This window comes from Merops nubicus, unplaced genomic scaffold (assembly GCF_000691845.1).
Source record: "Merops nubicus isolate BGI_N331 unplaced genomic scaffold, ASM69184v1 scaffold16847, whole genome shotgun sequence".
Classification (NCBI taxonomy): Eukaryota; Metazoa; Chordata; class Aves; order Coraciiformes; family Meropidae; genus Merops; species Merops nubicus.
In genome coordinates this window covers 676-24,528 of record NW_008619745.1, presented here as the reverse complement: position 1 = coordinate 24,528, position 23,853 = coordinate 676, and the positions used below count along the sequence as shown (strand labels likewise).

General features: G+C 38.1%; 1 protein-coding gene across 1 annotated transcript; it reads right to left on the bottom strand.

Moving 5' to 3' along the window:
* Positions 1 to 14,540: 14,540 nt before the first annotated feature.
* YAF2 (YY1 associated factor 2) lies at positions 14,541 to 19,454 on the bottom strand (the record flags this gene model as incomplete). Its single annotated transcript, XM_008943916.1, has 2 exons — positions 14,541 to 16,595; positions 19,236 to 19,454. Coding segments are annotated over 2 exons (457 nt in total), but the record flags the coding sequence as incomplete, so codon positions are not given.
* Between the last annotated feature and the right edge of the window lie 4,399 nt (positions 19,455 to 23,853).

Genomic DNA, 23,853 nt, shown 5'->3' with positions numbered 1-23,853 from the left:
CAACCAAAGTGATTCTATGATTCTAAACATCCCAGGCAGAGATTGCTGCCAGCCCTGACAAACCAACAGTCTGCAGGCTCAGCTCACAGGTTCGTATCTCGCCTGGTGTCACGAGAAAGTCACAAATATCCTGACTCGGTACCCTTTGGTAACGGTTCACGATACCTGGTCTTCCTTAAGGGCAAAAGTGAGGCTGAAATCCCCTGAACATTACACTTTTCCCCCCCATACTCAACGTTTGTGTTGTGGTGTCTTTGACTTTCCTATGTAAAAGCTTCACAGTTTTCCTTCCCCTTCCCTCTGCTGGCCTGGGCACACAGAGCGGCACACCCTGCCCCGGGGGCCAGGTCCCAGCTGGGCATTGGGCCGGGCGGCTGCTGGGCCCAAGAAGCTTGGTGAGCAGGGCCTGAAGGATTTGTTTGTGGTCACTAGCAAAGACAGTGTTATCTTGGCTCACTAAGTCGTGCTTCTGGAGGACAAGAAGTAGGCCTGGGAAGCGGCACACTGGGGAAGAAGAAATTATAGGTGTGCATCCTGCTGGGAATGCACAGGGGCACAGGGAATGTTGGTTGGGTTTCAGCTGAACCAGTACAGTACCACATCCCCTCTCTCTGGCCCCATCTGCTGAGCAAAGGCCTAACAGCCTAACCCGCTACTGCCAAAGTGTTTTAAAGTCATCAGTCAGTGCCCCTCCCTCAGCTCCTGACACTTTTTTTTAAAAACAAAAGGCAAATTTGAAATAATTCTGGTTTCTTTTTTTGTCCTTGCAGTGCATTTGGCTCATATTTTCTCCATAAACTGGAAAGATCCTTTTTTTAAAATAAGCTAAAATATCCCCACTTATTCACATGAATTTAGGACCCTGCATTTTAAGAAAAATGCCAATATGATTTACAATAAAGCTTAAAAAAAAAAAATAGTTCTATTGTAGAATCTGGGCCTGAGGGTGTATGCCATACGTGCCCATAAAACCTAGGCTGTACCTTACTGCTGCTCTTGGCTGAGTTTAAAAGAAAAAGGACAGCAGAACTCCAGCTGGCAACTCCAGTAGCTGGAATTGCCAAAACTGTTCATCACCTCTTCCTAAAAAAAAAAAAGGCAGAAAAGGTGGCCCTCAGAAAATACTGGATACTCAACTATGTTTACAGTGCAGATACCAGAGTGATTACTAAGAGAAACAAGGAAACAAGCAGGGAAATTTGGGCTGAAAAAGGAGTAGAAACCAAAAGAAGTAAGGAACTACGGAGGATGAGGAGTAGTGACGAGAATTCAAAGTCAAAGTTGGCAAGGTAATGATGAGAGAGGTATGGGTGAAATGGGGGAGGAGTTGTAAAAAGGACTCTCTAGAAATAATGTGCTTAATGAAGTAAGGGAGATTTATGCTAGTGAGATCCATGTGCTGGTGTGCATCACAGAAAGAACCAGCCCTGACAGTGCCACTCAAAGTCTTATCTGGGCTTTCTGCCCCTCTGTTTTCTGTTCCCCCGTGCTCTCTACCACAAGGTCTGAAGGCACCGTTCCGCTTTCCTGGCTTTGTGTTTGCTCTCAAACCCTGGCTCGTTGCTCTCACTGCCAATCTGCCTGCCGACCTGTGTCACAAACTGGCTCACTCTCCCATTTCACAGCCACTGATGTACAGTATCAGTCCGTATGGCAGGGAGTTAGTAACACAGCACTGTGAGAGTCAGAGTGGAGAGATGTGGTGTAGTATTTACTGACGGGGAGCATAAAAGCGAAGACCCTCAGTCCCCGCTGAGGTGTGACACTTGCCGTTTGTACTGATGAGCGCTGCAGTCAGAGAAAGTGAGGTCTGAAGGGTGCTATAGAAGGACCAACAATGTGGCAGCTGGGCACAACAATGCTCTCATGCCTCTGAAGAAGAAAATATATTCTTACATGAGAAAAAAGGAAAGAAGGAGTGCTAAGAAGAGATGTCAGAGGGAGAAAAAAGATATTTTTTTGTTTTATCAATCATGCCATTTCCCAAATAGGAATTTACAGGATTCTCATCATTCAGTGCTGTCTGATAAGGCCTGAATAATTAATGAGTGAGAATCTATCTGCAGTGCTCTAAAAATATAACTGAGGCAAGGTTAACTTCAGCTGAGAAAAAAAACAGATAAACTTAGACACACAGAAGCGTTTCTTCACACTGCAGAGTCTGTCCACTTAATCTAACTATCAGTTGGTCTGATAAAAGATAAAATGCTTCTCACTACAAACTCCGTGTGAATAACAAAGATAAGCAAAAGTGAATGAAATATCATACCTAGGTTTTATCACTAAGAAAAAACACTATCAAAGGGTATGCAATTAAATAATTCAGCTTTTTACAACTCTCTAAAGAGAAATAATTACGTATCTTTCTGTTAACAATTAATGAAGAATATGTAATGTTTTATTCTATAATATTCACTAGTCTTTAATAAACTTAGACCATGACGAGGGACAAGCGGCTGCTAGGTTCTTTCCATTTATTGCCCATTTTAAATCTTGAAATCCTTTTCTTGACCGGAATTTAGTTACTTAGTCATGGTAACTTTTATATCTTTAGGATTCAATTCATCGAATCATAGACTAGTTTGTGTTGGAAGGGACCTTAAAGATCATCTATTTCCAACGCCTCTGCCAAGGGCAAGGACACTTCCCACTAGATCAGGTTGTACAAGATGCCATCCAGTCTGGTCTTGAATGCTTCCAGGGATGAGGCATCAACAGCCTCCCTGAACAATTCTTTCAGTTAGGTCACTCTTCCAGTGACTGCTCACAGCACCCCCACAGTGAAAAACTTCCTCATGATTTCTAATCTAAATAAACTCTTTCAGTTTGAAGCCATTACCCCTCATCCTATCACTACAAGCCCTTGTAAAATGTCCCTCCCCAGGGTTCTTGCAGGCCCTCTTCAGATACTGGAAGGCCGCAGTGATGTCTCCCTGGAGCCTTCTCTTCTCCAGGCTGAACAACACCAACTCCCTCAGCCTGTCCTCATAGGAGAGGTGTTCCAGAGGTGTTCTGCTCCATTTACTATGTCCAGAAAACAGCTAAAATTCAGAAAATAGTAATCTGAATGAACTGCAGATGTTAAGTAAGTCGTTAGGACAATTGACTTTTCTTAAGGAATCGGCATCCTTTACTTCTGCAAGTGTGTTTCAAGGGTCACAAGAGCAGTTACTGTGTGCCAGAACATGAAACCAAAACTCTAACAACTCATTGGATCAAGAGATAAAACAGATCAACTTAAAAAAGAAGAATTATTCACAATTCTGGAAGCGGATTATCTGATGCAACAGAGAGAACAAAGAGAGAAGTCAATTTCCACTCCAACTTTCTGCTAATTAAAAACCCCAGTCCTAATCAGATGCATTCGTATCATTCCTTCTGGTTTTGTTGTCAGGAAGCTAAAGCATTAGTTAAGCTGGCAGAGCAGTAAGATGTTGCGCTGACAGGTTCCCGTCGGTGCTGCCTCGTGTGCAGAGCAGTTCAGGGTTTCCACAGGCGGAGGCGCTTCCTTTGCTGTGCCCGTGCCCGTCGTGCAGCCGGCGGTGTCGGCCCTGTGCAGGGACAGACGGCACGGCTGGGCAAGCGAGGGGAGGCTGCTTCCCTGCCACGTGTTCTGCACATGGGATCACCAGAGCTCTTGGTGCAACGCTCCTTTTCTGATGCCGCCAGACATCATTCTTCTTTCCTTCTAATTACCTTTTGAGACAAGGACTTAGTATGGTACAACTGCCTTCTACTCTCATTGTATCTGCTCTTCTCTTCACGTTAGCCCACATCTACCCTCAGTGTATAAATATGTTAACAAAAATTCTCAAATTTCATTTTTATTGATGACCAAAATATTACTGCCTTTCCCCATTCCTTCCCTTCTTAGCTGTGATTGTTTTGTTTTGTGGCGTGTTTAACTTCCTTAGACTATACCAAGGAACTTACAATATGTTGCCACTACTGTTGGTATAATATACATACTAAGGACAATAGCACACAAAATTAAGGGCGCTGAATTGTAAGCAGTTTGGGAACTGGTGTGATACTTGGCAAAACTCCTAGTTTCTTCTAATTTGAATCAACTATTTCTTCACCAATAGTACAATTTACTTCAAAATTTATTTAATGGATCCTCTGGGAACAATTGTAAGTTATTAAACAGTAAAGACTCAAAATATTTGTTTTGTTCCTCTTAGGAAAATCCAGTAAAATAAATATATATCCTAAATAAATATAAAAATGCAGTGTATTTTGACATTTTGGAACTGGGTGATCCTTGTGGTCCCTTCCAAACATGACAGATTCTGATCTGTTTTAGCAGAGGACTTAGTAGTGTTGGCTTGATGGTTGGACTTGATGATCTTGGAGGTCTCTTCCAACCTAAAGGATTCTATGATTTTATTTCTATAAAATAAATATAATATCCTAAATAAATAAATATATATATGTAGACTTGCTCATTTTTTAGCACTCTACTACATTAAAAAACAGAATAATTTCTAGGAGCGTAAAGAGAATTTTCTTTTACTATCTTTTTGTTTTATTTGTGTGTCTTTTTTTTTTTTTTCTGTAAAGATTTCTGAATATGAACTCCAAGACATCAGTTCAAACGGGATTCTCAGTGTTGTGCTTTCGTTTCTTCGCCTCATCTAAAACTCTCCAAGAGCTGTACCTGGCATGGGCATTTGTCTTTAAAGTACTCCTGGAAGGAGTCAAAGCAAACTTACATACTTACACAAAGACGTACGGTGTACAAAAATATTAGAAATAAGGCAAGCAGCCCTGGCTTCTGTTTGTTTGTTCATATATAACTATATCCAAGTCTAAAAGTCATTATTTTGTCCTCCTGTTGCTTCCTACAGCGCAAAGTGCTTTGAGTCCCCTGACACATAGAGCAGAGTCTTTAAATTTCTACAATACATCTTTTTTTTTTCTTGTAATAGAATAAATATTTACTAACAGGAATGATAGACAACAGCAATTTTGCATTATGGCTTGAAAATTCAGTTTTTAAGATTAAATGTATCAAATAATGCAAAACTAATCCTGTGCTCCTCTAAGGTATTTCCACTTCACAGTGACAGTGCAGAGTCTACACAGTGAATTTAATGCTACTTGCTCATCCTAGTCACTTTTTTGAAGACCCTTAGGAGGAATGCATTAGCTCACGAGCTCCTCAGATCACTGATTGAAAACCCCTGTGCTTTTTTAGTTCATTTTGTGGTTGTTGGTTTTTGGTTTGTTTGTTTGGGTTTTTTTTTTAATATGTATTTGGTGTAAAAACTTCATGCATTTTATGTATTTGTTATTTCCAAGAGCAAAAAGCCTGCACATCCAGGAAAGTGAAACCACATCTAGCAAACAGCTAAAATAAAATAATAATAATAATAAAAAAGTTCGCTGAGCACTGCCAGGTGCCCTCATGAGAGGGAGCAGAGGTTGAGGAGAGTTGTCGGGGGCTCCGAGCGCCACTGAGCGGCGCAAGGCAGAGCACGCCCTGGAGGCAGCGAGCCGGGCAGCCCCTTGTCCCTGTTCCAGAAGAGCAGCACGGCCTGGGATGGAAATGACACAGTCCCCCGGTGAGGAGAGGTTTTGGAAAGCAGTCAGTCAAACCAGGTGAAGAGCTGATTTACTTTGTCAGTTTCTAGCAAGCCCATCTGCTATTTTACCTTTTTATTTTGTTTTTGCTGGTCCTCCTGAAGGAGAGTTTAACATTAAAAAGCGATGTAATCATATGTCAAAGATAGAGACATGAAGTCCTACCGTTTGTCTCTTCACCTTCTTTTTTCCTAAGGATTGCTTTATTTCCGTAATTACTAATTCAAAACTCAGATTAGAGCAGTTAAATGTACTAACCATTTAAAGTCTTCAGCGCTGGAATTATCAGGAAGAACACAGAAGATGTTAATATTTTCTTTTGTACTGGCTGCTCCTTTTAAAACTGACTAGAACAGCCACATAACAGACAAAGACCTCAGGTACATAACAGGCTTAAGTACCTACTATCTTTATACTTGCTCAACAGTTTTAGACATGTCTGAAGCTCACAGAAGTGAACTGGTGAGCAGTCAGGTTACTTTGCACAGTCGTGTGCCACTCGTTGGAGTGTGCAGACATTATACAGAGTTATCTAAGGTGTCGTTACAATTGCATTCTCAAACTATACCATTGCATGAGTGCCAGCACTTGGGTGGTCAGTAATTGGGGTATTATGTTGCACTGAACTTAAGAGTCTGTAACATCTAAGAAAACTTGAAGCACTGCTGACTTATGATTGCCTTTATACATTCTGAAGCCTTCCTTCACCCATCTGTTATCTGTAACTTTAGAAAGATTTTTTTTTCCTCTCTTTTTTTTTTTTTCAGGTCAAGAAAGGGTAAAATAAAATTGGACACTCTCCTAAGCTATCTCCAGGCACCAGGCCCTAGTGGAATGCTGTGATCTCCCATGGCTGCCAAAACATTTGTGTGGAATTTAAGAAATTTGTTTTGATCTTCAGACCCATAATTGTGTAGCAGACTTACTGAACAGTCAACAGAGGAAAGAAATGAATAGAAGGGTGACAGAAGGGCTTTACAGTTTGCTCCTCTCTTCTGAATTCCTTCTGTTCTTCTCAAATAGATGGGTAAAAGGTCTAAATTAGACTCCCTTAATTAGTAACAATAGCTCCATTCTCATATCTGATGCCAATTTAGTGTTGTACAAGTCAGCGTTTCTGCTAGTACCAAACCTGGTAGTTTTGTGAACAGTTTGCTGCCACTTGCTGCCCACACTTTGAGATCTGTGCCAACACACACAGGGTGGCTTGGGAAGCATCTGCACCTGGGGATGTACGAGCCTCAGGCACTGCCTCCCTAGAGCAAGGGTGAGCTGACCACTCCTGCCAGCGCTCCTCACCGGCTACACGAATGGGCAACTCTGACGGTCTTTACAAGGGAACTAGCTTCTCTCAAGAATGCTTTGAAGGACCTTAGCCTCATGCTGCAAAGCAACACAAATGGCAAACAATTCAGAGTTGAACACTGCAGCTGTGTGTAGCTTGAAGACAATTTGGGACAACCCCCACAGGCCATTTTTTTCAGAACAGCCTTAGTAACAAAGAGTAGTTGTATATCCTGCGAGATGAAGCCTTAGACAAAGCTTTCTTCTCAAGCTTCTTACCTCAACTGTTACTCTAACTTGCGAGCACAGATGCTTTCACAGTTTCTTGTCTCAGAAGCACTACTCCCAGAAGTAACTCAACTCCCAGTAGAACTAAAAGGGGTAGTGAATCACTTGTGCTCATAAATGAGCAGAGGCCTCCTGGAATTTTAAGACCAAATTCCCTAAGTCTGCTGTTGATCCCCAAATTGCCTGCTTGTTTTTCTTAAACTTTTTCTTAAATGGTACAAATAACACATTCAGAGAAGGGTTCTGAATAACTTAATTTTATTTACAGGGTTCTTTTAATCATAACACACCCTAAGCATCACCACTGCCAGTCAAGACTGAATATAGTGTACCCACAATAGTTTTCACAAAAAAATACTTTCTTGTTGGATTGTTCACAGGCAAGAAGTATTAATTTATTTCTGGGGGAGGCATTTCAATACGTGTTGCTGTTTTGGGCTTCAAACACACCTCTTTACACTCATCTGAAAACAACTGTATGTTATCAAACAATGTGAAATAACTATAGACTTGCTCATTTTTAAACAATTCCATTATCATTAATTGTGTAGCATTTATTCTAGAAAAAATAAAATCTTGCATCATGATTTCCATTTTTTTAATTTTTTTTTTTTTTTTAAATTTCCAGACACTTTCCTATAGCTTTTCTGCCAAGCTTTCAGAATTTTAAGTTGTTTAATAATATCTTTGAATTGAGGTCAGGAAGAGGTCAGTTTAAGGTAGTGTTCTAATTGGTTACCATACCCTTGCCTAAATGCAATATATTGTCATCTTTATTTAAAGGAGTGTTTAACTGGAACTGAGCATAGTTTATCAGGCAGGAAATCTGTAGCATCTGATGATGCAAACTGTATTTTTTGATTGCTACACAGAGACCTTTTAAATGTAGATCACTATACTGGTTATGTTTTTCTTAGAATACCTTTAGAATTTTTCAAACAAATGCATGTATATTAAAAAAATTGCAACCACACACAATCTTTTGTTCATGGACATGTTTATTTTTGTCTTCAATGTTTGTAGGGAATATGATTTCACTACAAAAGTGTCTCAGAGAAACTCCATTCAAAGTCTAGGCTTAAGAATGAAGGGAAAATATACTTTCAGCTGTACCAGTCCTGAGCAAAGTTCAAAAAAAAAAAAAATCCTCTAGAGATAGGAAGCAGCACCAATAAAACCAGAGGACCTCTTACTGATATCTGCTCATGCTTTCTTTTCTGCTTGAGAATTGGTAAAAACTTAGGTAGGAAGAATTACTTTATTAGAATGTGGACCTAAGATTCACAGTCCCCATCTCTCTCCAAATACCACACATTCTTTTACAGTCAGAGCTCAGGGCCTCAGTTTTACTTTCCATTAAGTAGTCAGGACTGCTAACAGCAAGACTGTTGCCCCCATGGTGTAACATTTTCTCTTACTTAAATTGGCAAATAAATATTTATTTAATATACTTCTTTTAATAAATATTTATTTCCTATCAATATCAAGTTCCTGAAAAGCTACATTGTTCTTAGAAGTATACTACTCATAGCAGTTATAAAACTTCTGATAACATCAGGTCTCAAAATAATTCAAGTGGCTTACATTCTGTCTCGGTTTTTTTTTTTTTCAGTGAAAGGATTACAAGCCATTGGTACACTCAGTACTTAATAGTTGGTTTATCCAGGACATTCAGATTCAATCTGACAAAGTAAATACTTCTAAGAGTCAGAACAGAAAAGGCACTTACTCATTTTGGGGAAGACACCTGGCAGGTAAGACTTATTTCAAAGTAACAAGCCCTTTTTCTGACAATAAAATCCTTAAAAACTACTGTTGGATAAACATAAACTCTATGAATAAAACCAACTTACGTACCCCATCCCAAGAAAGGTAATACCATCCTTGACTGAGAAACTGAGAAGTGTGAAATCATCCAGAAATACATGTAAGTTTTATTCACTTCTGTGCTATTCCAGTAGGCTATCACAGCTGACTAGAAGAAAAACTCTCCTCTAAAGAATGCACATTTTACAAACTGAAAGCCTCAGAAATTTCTAGACTGTTTCTTATTAGGTACTTGTATCAGCAATAAAATAGAAGATTGTAGTGTGTTATAACCAGGAACATCACCTTAGTTACCACTGATAACCTGCGACTCCATCCAGAGGAGACAATCTTTTATCGAACTTCCTTTCGATTGAACCATTGCCTCAGTGATGCTCTGTATAAGGCACTTAGTAAATTTTCAGAGCATCTGACAGCACCGTTTGCAATTCTGATTTGTTTTGAGGATGCTCTACCTAACGCTTCAAGATTAATGGGCTAAGGTATGGAATAATCACTGAAAACAGCCATATGAACTACTAGCCATAAAACCTTTCAGAAGCCACATCCATTCTAGTCTTGGTTCTTACTACCCTTTCAACATAAAGTTATCATTTTTCTAGTAGTCCAGGAACTAGACCCTTTAAAATTGGGTAGCATCTTAATGTACAAGAGGAATTTATTTTGTTCCTGACATGGTCTTTAATCAAAACTTCTGTCCTTTTAATAAATTACCTATATCCATGTGAAATGTTCATGGTATTTACTATTAAAGTCACAAAAACCTACATACATCTATCCTTAGGCCAAAAGTCACTGAACCAACAGGTATCAAGAATGACAAAGCAACACACACCTCTAAGTATGGGGCACTGTCTACTCCCAATACAGTACACAGAGAAAAGAACGCTAAACACACAAAGAAGCCATTATATAGTGGCTTTTTTATTATTCTGAATGATATTATTCTGGAAATTGTTCTTTGTTCTCCCCACCCTCTCCCTTATGCTCTTATTTTTTTTGTTGGCCTGAGGGGTTTTGAAGGTGTTTGACATTTTAGAAATAGAGGCTGCCTACTCAGAACTTTTGTAGGAAAGCTGAGAAAGCTCTCAGTATCTGTGGCATGCTCCTTAGATCATGTTCTCCAGCTGGCACCAAGAACCTTTTTTTACAGCTTTCAAAAAGCTTCCAGGTACTGCAGGTTAATTGGCAACACTGCACCTCCATCAGCTGGAAAGCATTTTGCTTATTTTTCCATGTTTGAAAGTCTGCTGGCAATAGAATCAGATCATTTGCAGAAATGCAGCTATTAAGACCAGTCACTGTCATCTTGGGATGCCAGCTACCTCAGCGAGAATGCTTGAGTAGTACTGGTGTAAGTAAGTTTGCTCTGCAAGAATCTGTTCAGTAAGTAAATCATATGGAAGCAAGGTGACAAAATTGGTAATAACCTCTAAGCTCCACGTATCATTGTTGGTCATAACAGAAACACAGATCTAGTTGAAGAACAGAATAGCAGTTAAATTCCCCACTTACGAAAGCAGGCATAAGAAATTATTTCAAACCCACTGCATCCACTTATACTGTTGATGTACTTTAAAATAAAAACAAATAAAGAGAGAGGAAGGAATCAGAATGTATTTCCTTCAGAAGTGGGAGTAGTGTTACTCAATACATGTAACCTTAAGAGATTTCCCTTGCTGAGATGAATTCATAGTTGCAGGCTGTTACAGTAAGAGATGATCAGTCAGATGGCAAGATTCTCTTACTTGGAGATCTGTGCTGTCAGGAACTGGGCTTGGCATTGAAGCATTTTGATTTATTCTGTGCAAACAAGGATCGGCTTGAAATAGATTATTCATGGATGGTAGATATATATTAGATGCATATAAATAGCAAGTTACATCTCTGCATTCCTGAAGTGAGTATTCAGAAAGTAGAATCAGCCTGACTTCTCACTTCTCTTAATATCAGATGCTAAATGTTTGAATAACTCCATCCTTCTCTACTGACAAAGTACCTGTAACTGCCTTTGAATCAAACAGAATTTGAAGAATCTAGTGAGCTTGGGAAGGGGTTAAAAAGCCAAATTTCATTAGCCCTGGATACATATATTTCCTTCTTCTCTCTACTTTTGCTTCTTCATACAGAAGAAGAAAATGATGAGAACATGATTAGTAGGTTATCAAAAAATAATACTCTCTTTTCCTCAGTTGTCTCCTCGTTAACTCAGTTGTAAATTAGAGCTCTCAGATCTAAAGCCACATTTCTTAGCATTTTAAAGTTTAAGACAACTGGTTAACTTAGTCAAAGTGCTTGCAAAGACCACTATTTCTACACAGATAAAAGTGCTAATTACACTTTTCCAGATGGCCTAGACCCTGAAAATGCAGTCCTTGAACACTTCTTGCTCAGGTATTCGTAACCCTCAAGATATACCATGCTTTCTGCAACATTAATATTTCGGAACTATTCTTTAAAAGATTGTTACTAGAATAGTATCTTTTCTTGTGGTAATTTTCTTTATAAACATATGGGACACCTGATTAGACAATGTTACCACTTTGTCCTCCAGAAACCCCAAATGGTAGAGTAGTCTCTTATCACCAATACTCATTTGAGCTACAGAATGTGCTTTTGCCCTTCATCTTCCTTGATTAACTCCTGAAAAGTACAGCTAAAACTTCCTGTGCTCATTAGACTGTCTGCTCTTCAAATCCTGTGTCATTGGAAAGAGCAAGCTCTTTCAGATGACTTTTATCGGTTCCCCATGATAAAAGGGACAAGAATAGGATTGAAAACATCTCCTGAAGGAATAAGTATTATACAGTGGTGGTTCATTTTATTTTCACCAATACAGTTAAACAGAAACTGTGAACAGCTCCTGCATTACTAAGTCTCTAAGATCTGAAGCTAATTTATTTATTCTCTGCCTTTTCTTTCACTGTTTGAATCCAAAGGTACAGTTTAGGCAGAGGAGGACACCTGAGTTCCTAGGCCTCATTCATAGACATACCATAATATTCTTGTAAAATGTCTTAGGAAAGTCACTGCAAGATCACTTCTGGTCCGGCAATACCATTTACTAGCAAGTGTGCAGCTATCCGTTGCTGTTGCACCATTTATTCCATCCTAGACAGGAAGCTGTAGTAGTTGCTGTAAAGCACTGATTTGTAATTAACTTGTAATTACTTTCCCAATTTTAATTTATTAGTTAAAATTTGTTAATTCTTATTAAACCATGTCCTTTTAGATGTCAAACTAAGTTAAATATCTGCTTGTCATCTTGGACAAATCTCTTAAGTCTTTTAACAATTTCACTTGTTAAAACTTTGTCAGTACAAAGGAAAACCAACTGAGCTTCCTCAGTTTGAGTGACTTTACTGTATGGCTTTTGCTAGTTTTTGAAATTGAGACTGCTTTGACATAAGTCAGGGCATAATTCTGGGCAAGTGAAAACCTTCCAAAGCTCAAACTGTATTTCCAGCACACGCAAATCTTCACATCAAGTTAGAAGTACGCATTTGCAAAATATCATATTTGACTGATCCACTAGCCAAAATCAGCATTACATTTTTGGCTTACCTATCTTATTCCTGAGTAAGCACAGGCCAAATTTACCACAAGTATGGCACTCGCTGCTGCATTTGAAGAAATGAAATTAAATTGCATTTCTAATCTCATATAGTTTCTGATATTTGAAAGGAAGTGTACCCAGACTCTCTAGTAGGGAGCATAGTCACATAAAGGCATATGACCGGAAAAACCCAAGCAGACACAGTTAAAGAACCCTGGATGTACACGAAAAGTACACAATAGTCCCATGCCAAATGCATCCTGTATAACAAAGGTATAATCAATCAGCATAATGTGGAAATCTGTCGGGCTTCTGAGATAGGAGAGAGAAAAACTGAAGAGCCTAAGATGCAGAACCATACACTTGTGTTTAGAAAACCTGCCTGAACACTACAGTGCACTGGTGGAAATGAGTTATAAAAAGTATTCTGTCTTGCATGGCTACCTAAAAATGTGCTATCTGTAATATTTTTAGAAGTGCACAAACTATAAACTCAAACTACTTGAGATTTTACAATCTATGCCCCAAAACATCAGGTATCTAAAGAAACATATAATAGGTTCAAACTTCAATCATAATCTCAAGAATTCTAATATGAAGAATTTAAAATTTGTGTGTTGTTTGGTTTTAACTACCGCTTTTGCTAGAATCAAGATTTTATGTGACGTAATTTGAACTGCTGCTAAGTAGAACAACTTTGTTTATCTTCAATATGTAGACTGACATTGAAGGAAAAAAGAAATTAGTCTACAACTGTAGATTTGTTCTTCTTATACCACCTATGATCAGGTGTCGGAGACCGAATTATTGTACATTTTATCAATGAACTGTTTATACTTCATTTCCCCCCATATCTCCCCTCTTTTCCTTTCTGAAATCAGGCAATCAATCAGCACATAAAGCAATTCATTTACACAGAACACTATCACACTTGTCTTTGTTGGGTCACCACTTCATGGACAACCCAGATGTATGGCCGTTGAAGACTGGTGCATATATAGATTTAACAAATAACAGCTCTTATGCAGAGAGCAGTCACAGAGAAAAATAGCTAATCAAAACACATTACAACACTAAATTTTCACTTTTTATAAATGGAGTAAAGATGTTTTTAAATATATTTACAGTTAGAAAAAGGATTTAGGATCACTACAAGTCAAAACTATTTAGAAATTATGAAAGTGATGTTCATTTTAAATCATAACATTATGAACAGAGTAAAATGCCACATTCTACTTAGAATTTGTCTCCTCTGCTGTCAGTATTGTCACATCCCTTTAACCACAAACAGGCAAAAATTATCTTAACTTTGTTTAATGCCAACACAGGCATCATTGCAATGTAAACAATGGCAATGTAATAGTTCAGTTAAAACCACCTCAGCTCAAGTTTCTAGATCCTAGCTGACTTGTGTTGTATCTGTGGTTAGAAATTGCCTTTCTACATCTTATTCCACAAAGAACAGTGAGACTTTTCTGCATTTTTTTGGATTACAACCATACTTCTACCACATTTTTGAGATTATTCTCTGGAGACAGTTGAATCATAGTAGGATCCACTCCATCCTCCCTGCCTTCCAAACCAAATGGCTACTTATTTCCGAAGATACAAAGAGACTTCTTGTTGGCAGTGTGGGGTGGTTTATTCACATAAAGTTAAATGAAAATACGTTTCCCATTTAGTGATCTACCTGTAATAGATTACTGCTTGTTTGCAAGGAATTCTGAAATGTGTTAGCATTCATTACATTATAAATTAGAAACACATTTCATAAAAACATCTTGCAATGAGATTTGCTATCATTAAACTGCTTGTTTTAAACAGTTTCAGCTCTCTTGCAATCCATTACATCAGTATATTCTGCCAATAGACCCATCTAAAAATAAAACATAAAAAAATAAAGTTGAGAAGCACATATTTTTCTTTTAAAAACTAGTGTATGTTATTCTGAACACCAGCCCAGCCCCAAAAAACATTTAAGAAGCTTAAAATGCATTGGTTTACAGATAATAAGATTTGGCCAGCTAACGGCAATGAACAGACATCCTATTTAGTAAGATAAAGCAGAATACATAATAAACAGGTCAGTAGTTATCCATCTGAAATAGCCTATAATTAACATTTGATGTCTAAAAAGTTTAAACAGCAACACCAAGGAATGAGGTATGTATGTTTTCAGGTATCACATCAGACTTTCGTTTTATGCAACTAACTGTATTTCACAACTAGCATCTTACAAAATAGAACAGTACCATTGTGCCTGTAGAAGTACTGCATTAAAAACAGAAAAATACATTACTACAAGAAACCACCAAACATCACAATTGTCAGGGGCTACAAAAATCCATTGTTTTAGCTGTTAAGAAGACATATCATATGTTGGTAATAATCTGGGGCTGGATTCACTACCAAGAAGGTCCATCCAACTTTTACATGGGCTTAAAAATGTATTTACTTTGAATGTAAAGGAAAAGAATCACAGGAGTGTAAGTGGACTACCTCACTAAAAGGAGCTAAATGGACTTTTGTACTGCACCCAAATCGATAATTTAAAATCTACACATGGACTGTATGTGTGTATCAAAACACTTATTGGTTGTAAACAAAAATGCAAAATCTGTATTCACAAAAATATTTTATTGGTAATTTTACATAATACCAGATGGGACTGTAAATAGTTCTGCTCTGTTTCAGTATATTGCTAAGTGCGTACATGACAGTTTATGTCATAAAGTAGGGTACTGAGGTTTTTTTCATGAGATTTATGACATAATATGTTCCAATAGGCCAAATCAATATGAAAGAAATTGATTCAAGAACAAAAAAATTGATAGTATTGTTATTTCCTTATTCTTGTGCAACATCTGATATTCCTGTAATGAAATGATGAAGCAACTATATGACACTAGATTAGTTTGGGGCAAGGAAACAGCACTAAGCAGAAATGAGAATTACACCTCCGTTATTTTTAAAGCTTTTCCAAACTTTCATATTTCCAAATGTTAGTTTTTGCCAAATACGTCATTATCTGAGGTTCAATATTTGTTACACAACACAGAATACCAGTGTACAGTGACAATGCAGTACTTTACCTGAATTGCAAGGTTAACCAATCAATGCTTAGAATGTGTTTTCTATTTTGCTTGTAAACATTACAATAAGTGTTTTAAGAGTGAAAAAATATTGGTAAAACCATCAACATAATTCAATAACAGTAATCTAGTAAAATGTGTCAAACATTGGCAAAAATTCATACAAATGTTTTCTTTAATAACATTTTTCCTATTTAACCACACCAAGTACCAGCAGGTGTTTTAAAGAAGATAATTATTATGAAAATTCTGTTGCAGCAATAGTTGATTAAGTTGATCTTTGACTTGCATACATATAACTATGTTTCACAATTCTCAAATAATACATATTTAGGCAGCTTGAACTATGTTATAAAAATTTTAATTCAGTACATGCCAATAGTAGACTCCAAGAGTTGTGTTAGAATTCACTAAACTAAAAGTGAAAATGGACTTACCAATAACACTTCATAATGAACATTCAAACCACATTTTCATGGCACCTTTACACAAGAAGGTTAAAAAGTTGGTCTGAAAATGCTTTGTAAGCATTTGTAGGTTGCATTTAAATTATTGTTTCTATCACTGCACTTTTATTTTTTTTTAAAGCTGCATAAATTATGTTCCAGTCAACATACCAATTGTGCATGAATAATCTGTCATGAAAATGTGGTAACAGGTGACAGAAGTTATGTATTTGCATGTTTTGAAGAGAAGAGACTAAAGAAACTGGAGGAAATAAACTTTAATGAGATTCCCCATTCAGTGATGATGCTTCTCCTCTGGGTGAAGATGACCTGGACATTCCCCTCTCTGTGTTGTCAGAGCTAGACCCACTCTGACTGTGTTGATCTGCAGAAGCAGCACTGGAAGCAGGTGGTGACTTAGTTTTCTCCTTAAAGTCTGTAATTATGACTGTCAGATCTCCAACGGTAACTTCCAAATGCTGAGCACTACTTCGATCCACATTTTTCAATCTTGGCCTAAATGAAGCAGATAATCATATTAAAAGCACACACATCGTCGTATTATGTTGTCTTCCCCCTACTTTTTAGGGGCTCTGGAAACACACGTGTCCATAAGACTGCTACATGCAACAAATAATACACAGGAAGACAACGTACTGAAAGGATTTATGGTAGAGAGTTTCCTAGTGTGTTTTACATTTAAATAGCTGAACATAACATGTTACCTTCTCCTAAGTTTATTTAAAAGTTGACCTTATGAATAATATGCAATACATCCATCTTTCTGCACAGTTACATGCAAAGGTTTTTGCTTTTAAAAATTCTTTCTTTATCACGGCTATGGAAAGTTATCGATTTGACCCAGTGAAGCATCCGTCTTCACAGCAGCCCTAACCAACAATTCTATAGAGAATGAAGTTCAATAATAAAGATGTTAGGGTCTGTCTTTTGAATTCAACAGCACAGATTACGTTAACTTACAGAAGGTATTACTTCATTTCAAAACCTCCTTAGGACTGCTAGTATATTATTTGAACTGGACTTTGTGTTCCCAGTATAACTCCAGTATTTGTGGGACATGCTGTGATTTAAATTATGCACAGAGCTGAGTATTACACACAGTGTTGATAGCATAAATCTCTTCATCTAATCTTTCAGTTGCTTGATTTTCGCAACAAAAAGAACTAAAGAACACTCTAACTCACATTTTGCCATCATATTTTTGTTAGCAATGAGCATAAAATCACTTCAATTTACTACTTGCCTTTGACTACCATGAAAATCTGTCACCAGACAGCTGAATTTATGCAAGTGGTTATGAACAGCATAGCTTCACGCATTTCACTGACTCCACAGCTTTCACCAGCTCAAGTTGCAATAAAATAAATGGATGACATCACATGTTAGCAGGTGTGCTAACAGTAAAGCCCTAACCTTTACCCTATCATCTGGCTTTGGCTGAAGCAGAGCTGGCTCCCAGTCACTTCAGCTGAAACACCTCATGCCTTTCCTCCACTAGAACAGAGATAGGCTTTGACATCTTGGTCCCCTGAGGCTGAAGTAGCATAACTGAAGAACTGAAGAGAAAAATTAAAATCTGCTGCTCTGTAACATGGGAATGGAAAGAAAAAAAATCAGCATTATCAACCTGCATAAAAGCTATGCCGGGAACTTATTAATCACACTGAGTGTGCATGCAGATTTGTATGGTCGTGTCCAGCAACAATGTAGAAGTTCTAAGGCAAAGAGAAAAGGATATCCTTTTTCCAATGGATAACAAAGAAATCTGCTTAAACTACTCAAGCATTCTTAACTTTCTATCCTACCTGGTGAAGCAGTTCTGTGCAAACTCAAATTGTTTGAAGTATTAAAAAAGAAAAAGGTGGCTTAGTTATTTCAAATAACAATTCTTAATGCAAATCTCAATGCTGGTAATTTCAGTTCAAGGTTTTCATTTTAGTTATTTTTTAAACGATCTCTCTCGTTCCCTTTTCACTTTTGCATTTTTAATGTATTATTGCAATTCAACGATAGATATTTCAATTTATAAGCTTTGATTAGCTTAATTAAAACTCACTATGTTACCTTCAAATACTTCATAGCTGAAGTACTTCAGCTGCATGAGGTCAGCTAGAAAATTTGAGTATTAGGGAAAAAAAAGAAAAGAGGAAGGAACATCGCAGTGTCCTTAATTCTAACCATGACTCTCTTAATGACTGTTCTCTCTTCACTCTCAATCTCCGCAGTTCTGATCCTGATCATCCTACTTCAGGCACAAGAGAAGCAACTGCTACTTCTCTGCATAACTAATCCCAAAGGATCTTCCTTGTCTGGACCTCTCTGGAGTGCTTAAACAAACAAACAAGCAAACCAACCAACAGATCCTCCCCCCCTCGGTTAGACTATGTGTCTTTCACACTTCTCAGCTTTTTTGGCACAGCATTCTTGCCACAGTAACTTTATGCTTAGATATGATGATTTAGAGGTTAAACCTGTTGCTTTTGTTTTGCAGTCTGCACCCTCCTTCTGCCTGGTCTAACAGCAAGATCAAGGCTTTTACAACCGCTTGTCTGTACTGTAATATTTCATGTTCTCCATTCTAAGAGTCCAAGGTTTCCTTCAGCTTCCCAGATGCAGCATAGAGATTTTTATCACTAGGTAATATACATGCCTTGTCCTGTCACATTAATTTATACCCTCGTTCAGCCCTTCAAAGTTTATTCCAGATCTGCAAGGACAGCAATAAGCACGTCACTTTCCCATTCTTCTCCAGCCTGGTACTGGTTCTCTCTCCTATTATCTTGCATGGAAACGTCACCCCAATCCCTCTTCTTTCCCAGAGATTAATATAATCTCCTTGCCTATCTACAGTTTTGTGTGTTATAAGAAATACATCTGTAACCCTCAGCAAAAATACCCAAGATTTTCTCTCTATATTCAGCTGGTCTCCATCTTCTGGTCAAAATTACAAACTGCAGGTTTTCTTCACATTTAATAGGCATCCTAAACCAATGAAACTTCACACACAAATATTTAGCCTTACTGTTGGAAGAGTTTGCCACAGCACTTACAAAGCAGTAAAATCACAGAATGTTTTCTTATTTTCTTTTCTAAATTACGTTTTACCAATACTGCAAAAGCTTCTAAAATTTTTACCTGGTTTTCTTATGACTGTTCTTTTTGCTTGTTGTTTCCTTTTCACTTTTTTCCTTTTCTACTTTGTCTTTTTTCTCTTTCTTTGATTGTGTAGGGGGCACGAATTGCTGAGGAACCTGTTGTGCAACCAGCTGAGAGACAGGTCGAGGTTTCCTGTGTGCACATACATATAGACATGCATAATGCTTAAACTTTACAACAAGTCTCAAACTCTCTACACTTCAATTATTAACATTAACAATCACTATGAAAAGAAATATTGCTAAAACTTATCTTGCTACTAATACTTCATGAAAACAGCATATAAAATTTAAACCCATTGCAGCCTTTTGTCTCACTTATTTGATTGCAACAAATTATATATTTTCTAAGAATTTAGAGACAAGACTTTGTGGTGTGCCACCAATCTGCCAGTTGCCAGATACAGTCAGAGACTTAAATGAAGTGAACTCCAAAAAAGGGAATACTTTACCACTCACTCCCAACCCCCTCAAATAATGAAAGTGTGTGTTTTGAGAATTGTACAATCCATATCACAAAAAGGGACAAGCTGACCTTTCAGGTTATCAGAGCTAAAGCCACTGTTGCCATTACAGAGTTTTAAAAAAAAAAACAAAACACTTTTCACTTCAAACAAATCCGTTGAAAGTAATGACAAATCCTGTTATGTATCATTTTTATCAAGTTGTTCACTGGAAACAATATTCTGCACTAATATTAGTAGGATATAGCTGTCAGAACATGTATAGTTTAAAAGCTGGCAACAGGAACTTCTGAACACATTCCATTGGTATACACAGTGCGGGTTTCATTTCCAACTTTTGATCAAAACCAAAAGCAGAGTGAGAAGAATAGAAGTCAAAAGAATTTCAGCATCATTTTTACATATCCTGAAATATTATTCTGAAACTGCTTCATTTTAATTTTATTTTGTATTGAAAATCAACGATTCTGACTTGAAATGAAACACTTAATTAATTCTAATACAAGTGTATTTCTTTATTTTGAGATTTTGGAATTAAGAATTCTCAAGTCAGGACATACAAAAAAGGAAAGTTCTGTGATTCTCATAAGACACGTATTTCTTCTCCAAATTATTGTTTACCCTGCCAAGCTCTTGGGTTTTGTTAGTTGGGTTGTAGTGTTTTGTTTTGTTTTTAAATAGAAAAAGCACAGATTATATGCACAATGATACCCCAAAAATACAACATAGTTACTAAAGCAACAGAAGCTATCAGCTCTTACGCATCTTCACTTCTCCCAGCCCAGAGGATCATGCTACTGGCACTTCTTCCTTAGATGTAGAAAAATCAAGGCTGCTCCCATTAGCAAGTTATATATTTCCAATAATGATTGCAATAGTTCATGTTATAGAGTGAAAGTCAAGCTACAAGAATCCATAAAGTGTGGGAAAGGCAGTTAATATAAACCAGCTGAGGTTCCATAAGTCTTCACAGGAAGTTCTTAATAGATTAAAGTAAACATAAAGACCATTAAAAGTGTCAAGGCAATAGCACTTCAGGGTAGAAGCTAGACTACTGCACACCCCCTCAGGAACCAAGCCTGCACTAACTGGTGGAGAGATGAGAGGCAGCAGCGGGTCCGTGGTGAGAGCTGCCCGGCCCCTACCCCCTGGCACACAGGGGGGCACAGGCCGCCCCAGAGAGCGCTGCAGCGGGGCCGGGGAAACACATGGCCCAGCAGTCACCGAAGTCATTCAGTGGGCTACAATCATTGACATTAACAGCATACAAAAGGCATTTTTAGAAAACTTGTCTCAGAACTGTTTTGACCTTTTGTCACAGCAGTTCATAACAAAGCAAGAAGAACCAAGGTGTAATTGATGCACAAGCTCTTAATTTCAGGTGGGAAACACCTGTGATACATAAACAAAACTAATTATCTGCCTTGAATTGGAGATTGCTCCAGGAGATAGGGATACAGGGAGTTAATATTTCTACTGATGGCCAATTGACAATCCTGTCATTACTACATAGTGACCTGAGAGAATAATCTGACATGTTACTTATGAAGTAAGACAGTAGCAAACTTCTTGACACAGAATTAATTATTGCCCAGGGCTGTGGGAACCACCATGATCATGGAACCTTGTGAAAAAAGGGTAGAAAGGAAAAAAAAAAAAAATTATTGGCCAACTATTTTAGGAGTTCTGAATTATTTGCAACAATTTCAATTCCTGAGGGCAAACTAGATAATTTCCATTAGAGTCCAGCTGGGAAATTAAGCTTAGAAATCCTAGGTTTAGAACTTCTTTTTCTACTACCATTAAAAAAAAAAAAAAAAAAAAGAAAATGACAAAGAATTATCTTTGCCACAAAGAACAGAACTCAGTTAAGACAAAAAAAAAAAAAAAAGATGCCACAGAGAAATGATGTTTGGGAAGATGCACTGAGAATGAATCAACAGGTTCTATGCAGTTTTGCTGTGATAAGGGATACCACTCAGTTATTTTAGTCCTCCCAGTTAAATGTCCATCTTTCTGTTGTCAGTTATTTCTGTAGCTGTGTATCAGTTATACCTATGTTCTAAAATTTATTATCTGCTTTGTCACTTTCAGATTTTTAAATGAGGCATTCAATATTTTTATATTAAAAAAAACTATGAAAAAAATTTATTTCACATTTCTCCACATTGAGTGTGTCTTTCAAGCATTCAGTTCTCCTTGCCCTGTTACTCAAAGGGGGCTGCTGAACTGCAAGCAAGCACTCTGCAAACCATGCAGGCTTCAGGAGATAACTTTACCACTCACAAAGCTTCCCCCGATAGAATTGTTTGTGATTTAGGAGTAGCTGAATCACATCATTCAAGCTTGAAGAATAATTCACACAGAGAAGGCTTTCTCACAGAGAAGGTAAATGTAAGAAAAACTATTCCTGTAACAGGAAATTGATTGTGATGATTTGCCAAAATATAATTATTTTAAATTGCTGGTTTTCAAAACCAGTAAATTAAAGATCCCTTGTAATAGGCTGCTACAGATTAAGTATCATAGAATTATAGAATCCTTTAGGTTGGAAAGGACCTTCAAGATCATCAAGTCCAACCATTGAGCCATTAGGGCTCCAAAGTCCTCTGCCAAAACAGAGCAGAATCTGTCAGGGTTGGAAGGGACCACAAGGATCACCCAGTTCCAACCCCTCTGCCATGAGCAGGGACACCTCCCACTAGATCAGGCTGCCCAGAGCCTCATCCAGCCTGGCCTTAAAGACCCCCAGGGATGGGGCCTCAACCCCCTCCCTGGGCAACCCATTCCAGGGTCTCACCACTCTCACGGTGAAGAACTTCTTCCTCATGTCCATCCTGAAGCTGCCCACTTCCAGCTTTGCCCCATTCCCCCTAGTCCTGTCGTTACCTGACATCCTAAAAAGTCCCTCCCCAGCTTTCTTGTAGGCCCCCCTAAGGTACTGGAAGGCCACAATAAGGTCCCCTCGGAGCCTTCGCTTCTCCAGACTGAACAGCCCCAACTCTCTCAGTCTGTCCTCATAGGAGAGCTGCTCGAGACCTCAGATCATTCTCGTGGCCCTTCTCTGGACATGCTCCAGCAGGTCCACATCCCTCTTGTAATGGGGGCTCCAGAACGGGATGCAGTACTCCAGGTGGGGGCTCACCAGAGCAGAGTAGAGGGGGAGAATCCCCTCCCTCGACCTGCTGGCCACACTTCTCTTGATGCAGCCCAGGATCTGGTTGGCTTTCTGGGCTGCAAGTACACACTCAATATATTTATGGTTATCTGCTTTTTGAGCATATCCAAGAGCACCTGAGCTAACTAGTACTTGGAAATAAGCCCTACGAACTCCTGCACTGTGATTACAAGCATTTTTGCCTCTAGCACTGGGAGTGACTTTACAACTGAACAACCCAGAACTACAAGCAGAAATATTCAAAGATACAACATATATTGCTTAGTCAGTCCCTCAAAACTTTGTATTTTTATCTAATCATTTCACTTCAGTCATTTTAAGTGGAACATTAATCAAGAGAGGCATACACGAATACAAAAGATAAGAGCTATCAATTCTTTCCAACAGAGATGAACTTTACGGTTCCGGCCCTAAGCACTGCAGCCGTACCAAGAGATTTACGGAGCTTCCAAGAGATCACTGAACATCACAGCTCCAAAGATGATGCCTCTCCTCTATCACCAAGTTTTCCTTTTCAGCTACTGTTCCATCTTTCTTCTAAGTTAACACCAGCCATATTTCTACCTACGTGTCTATTCAAACCTCATCCATTATGGTTTATTAATTATCTAATTCCAATATTGCTTTCAAGGTCCTGCATATAAATACACACTTCATTATCTCCTTTAAAAAAATAAGGAAACCTAAAATTTTTTGGGTTTAAGAAGCCAACATACAGTAATACAAACATTCAAGGACAGTTTTTGTCTTCCCTATAATTCCCATTAATGCTAAATGACAAGGATGTCACCATTTTAACTCTACACTTCTTGTTGACAGTTGTGACTACATTTTATCTTGCAGGGTTTGACCTAGCTGCTGGTTTAGAGGTTATATTTACAGAGGGCGCAGAGACTTCTCTATTTAAATAGTTTTTAAATAGTATTTAAAAAGGTTTGTGTGCAGAAACTCATTGG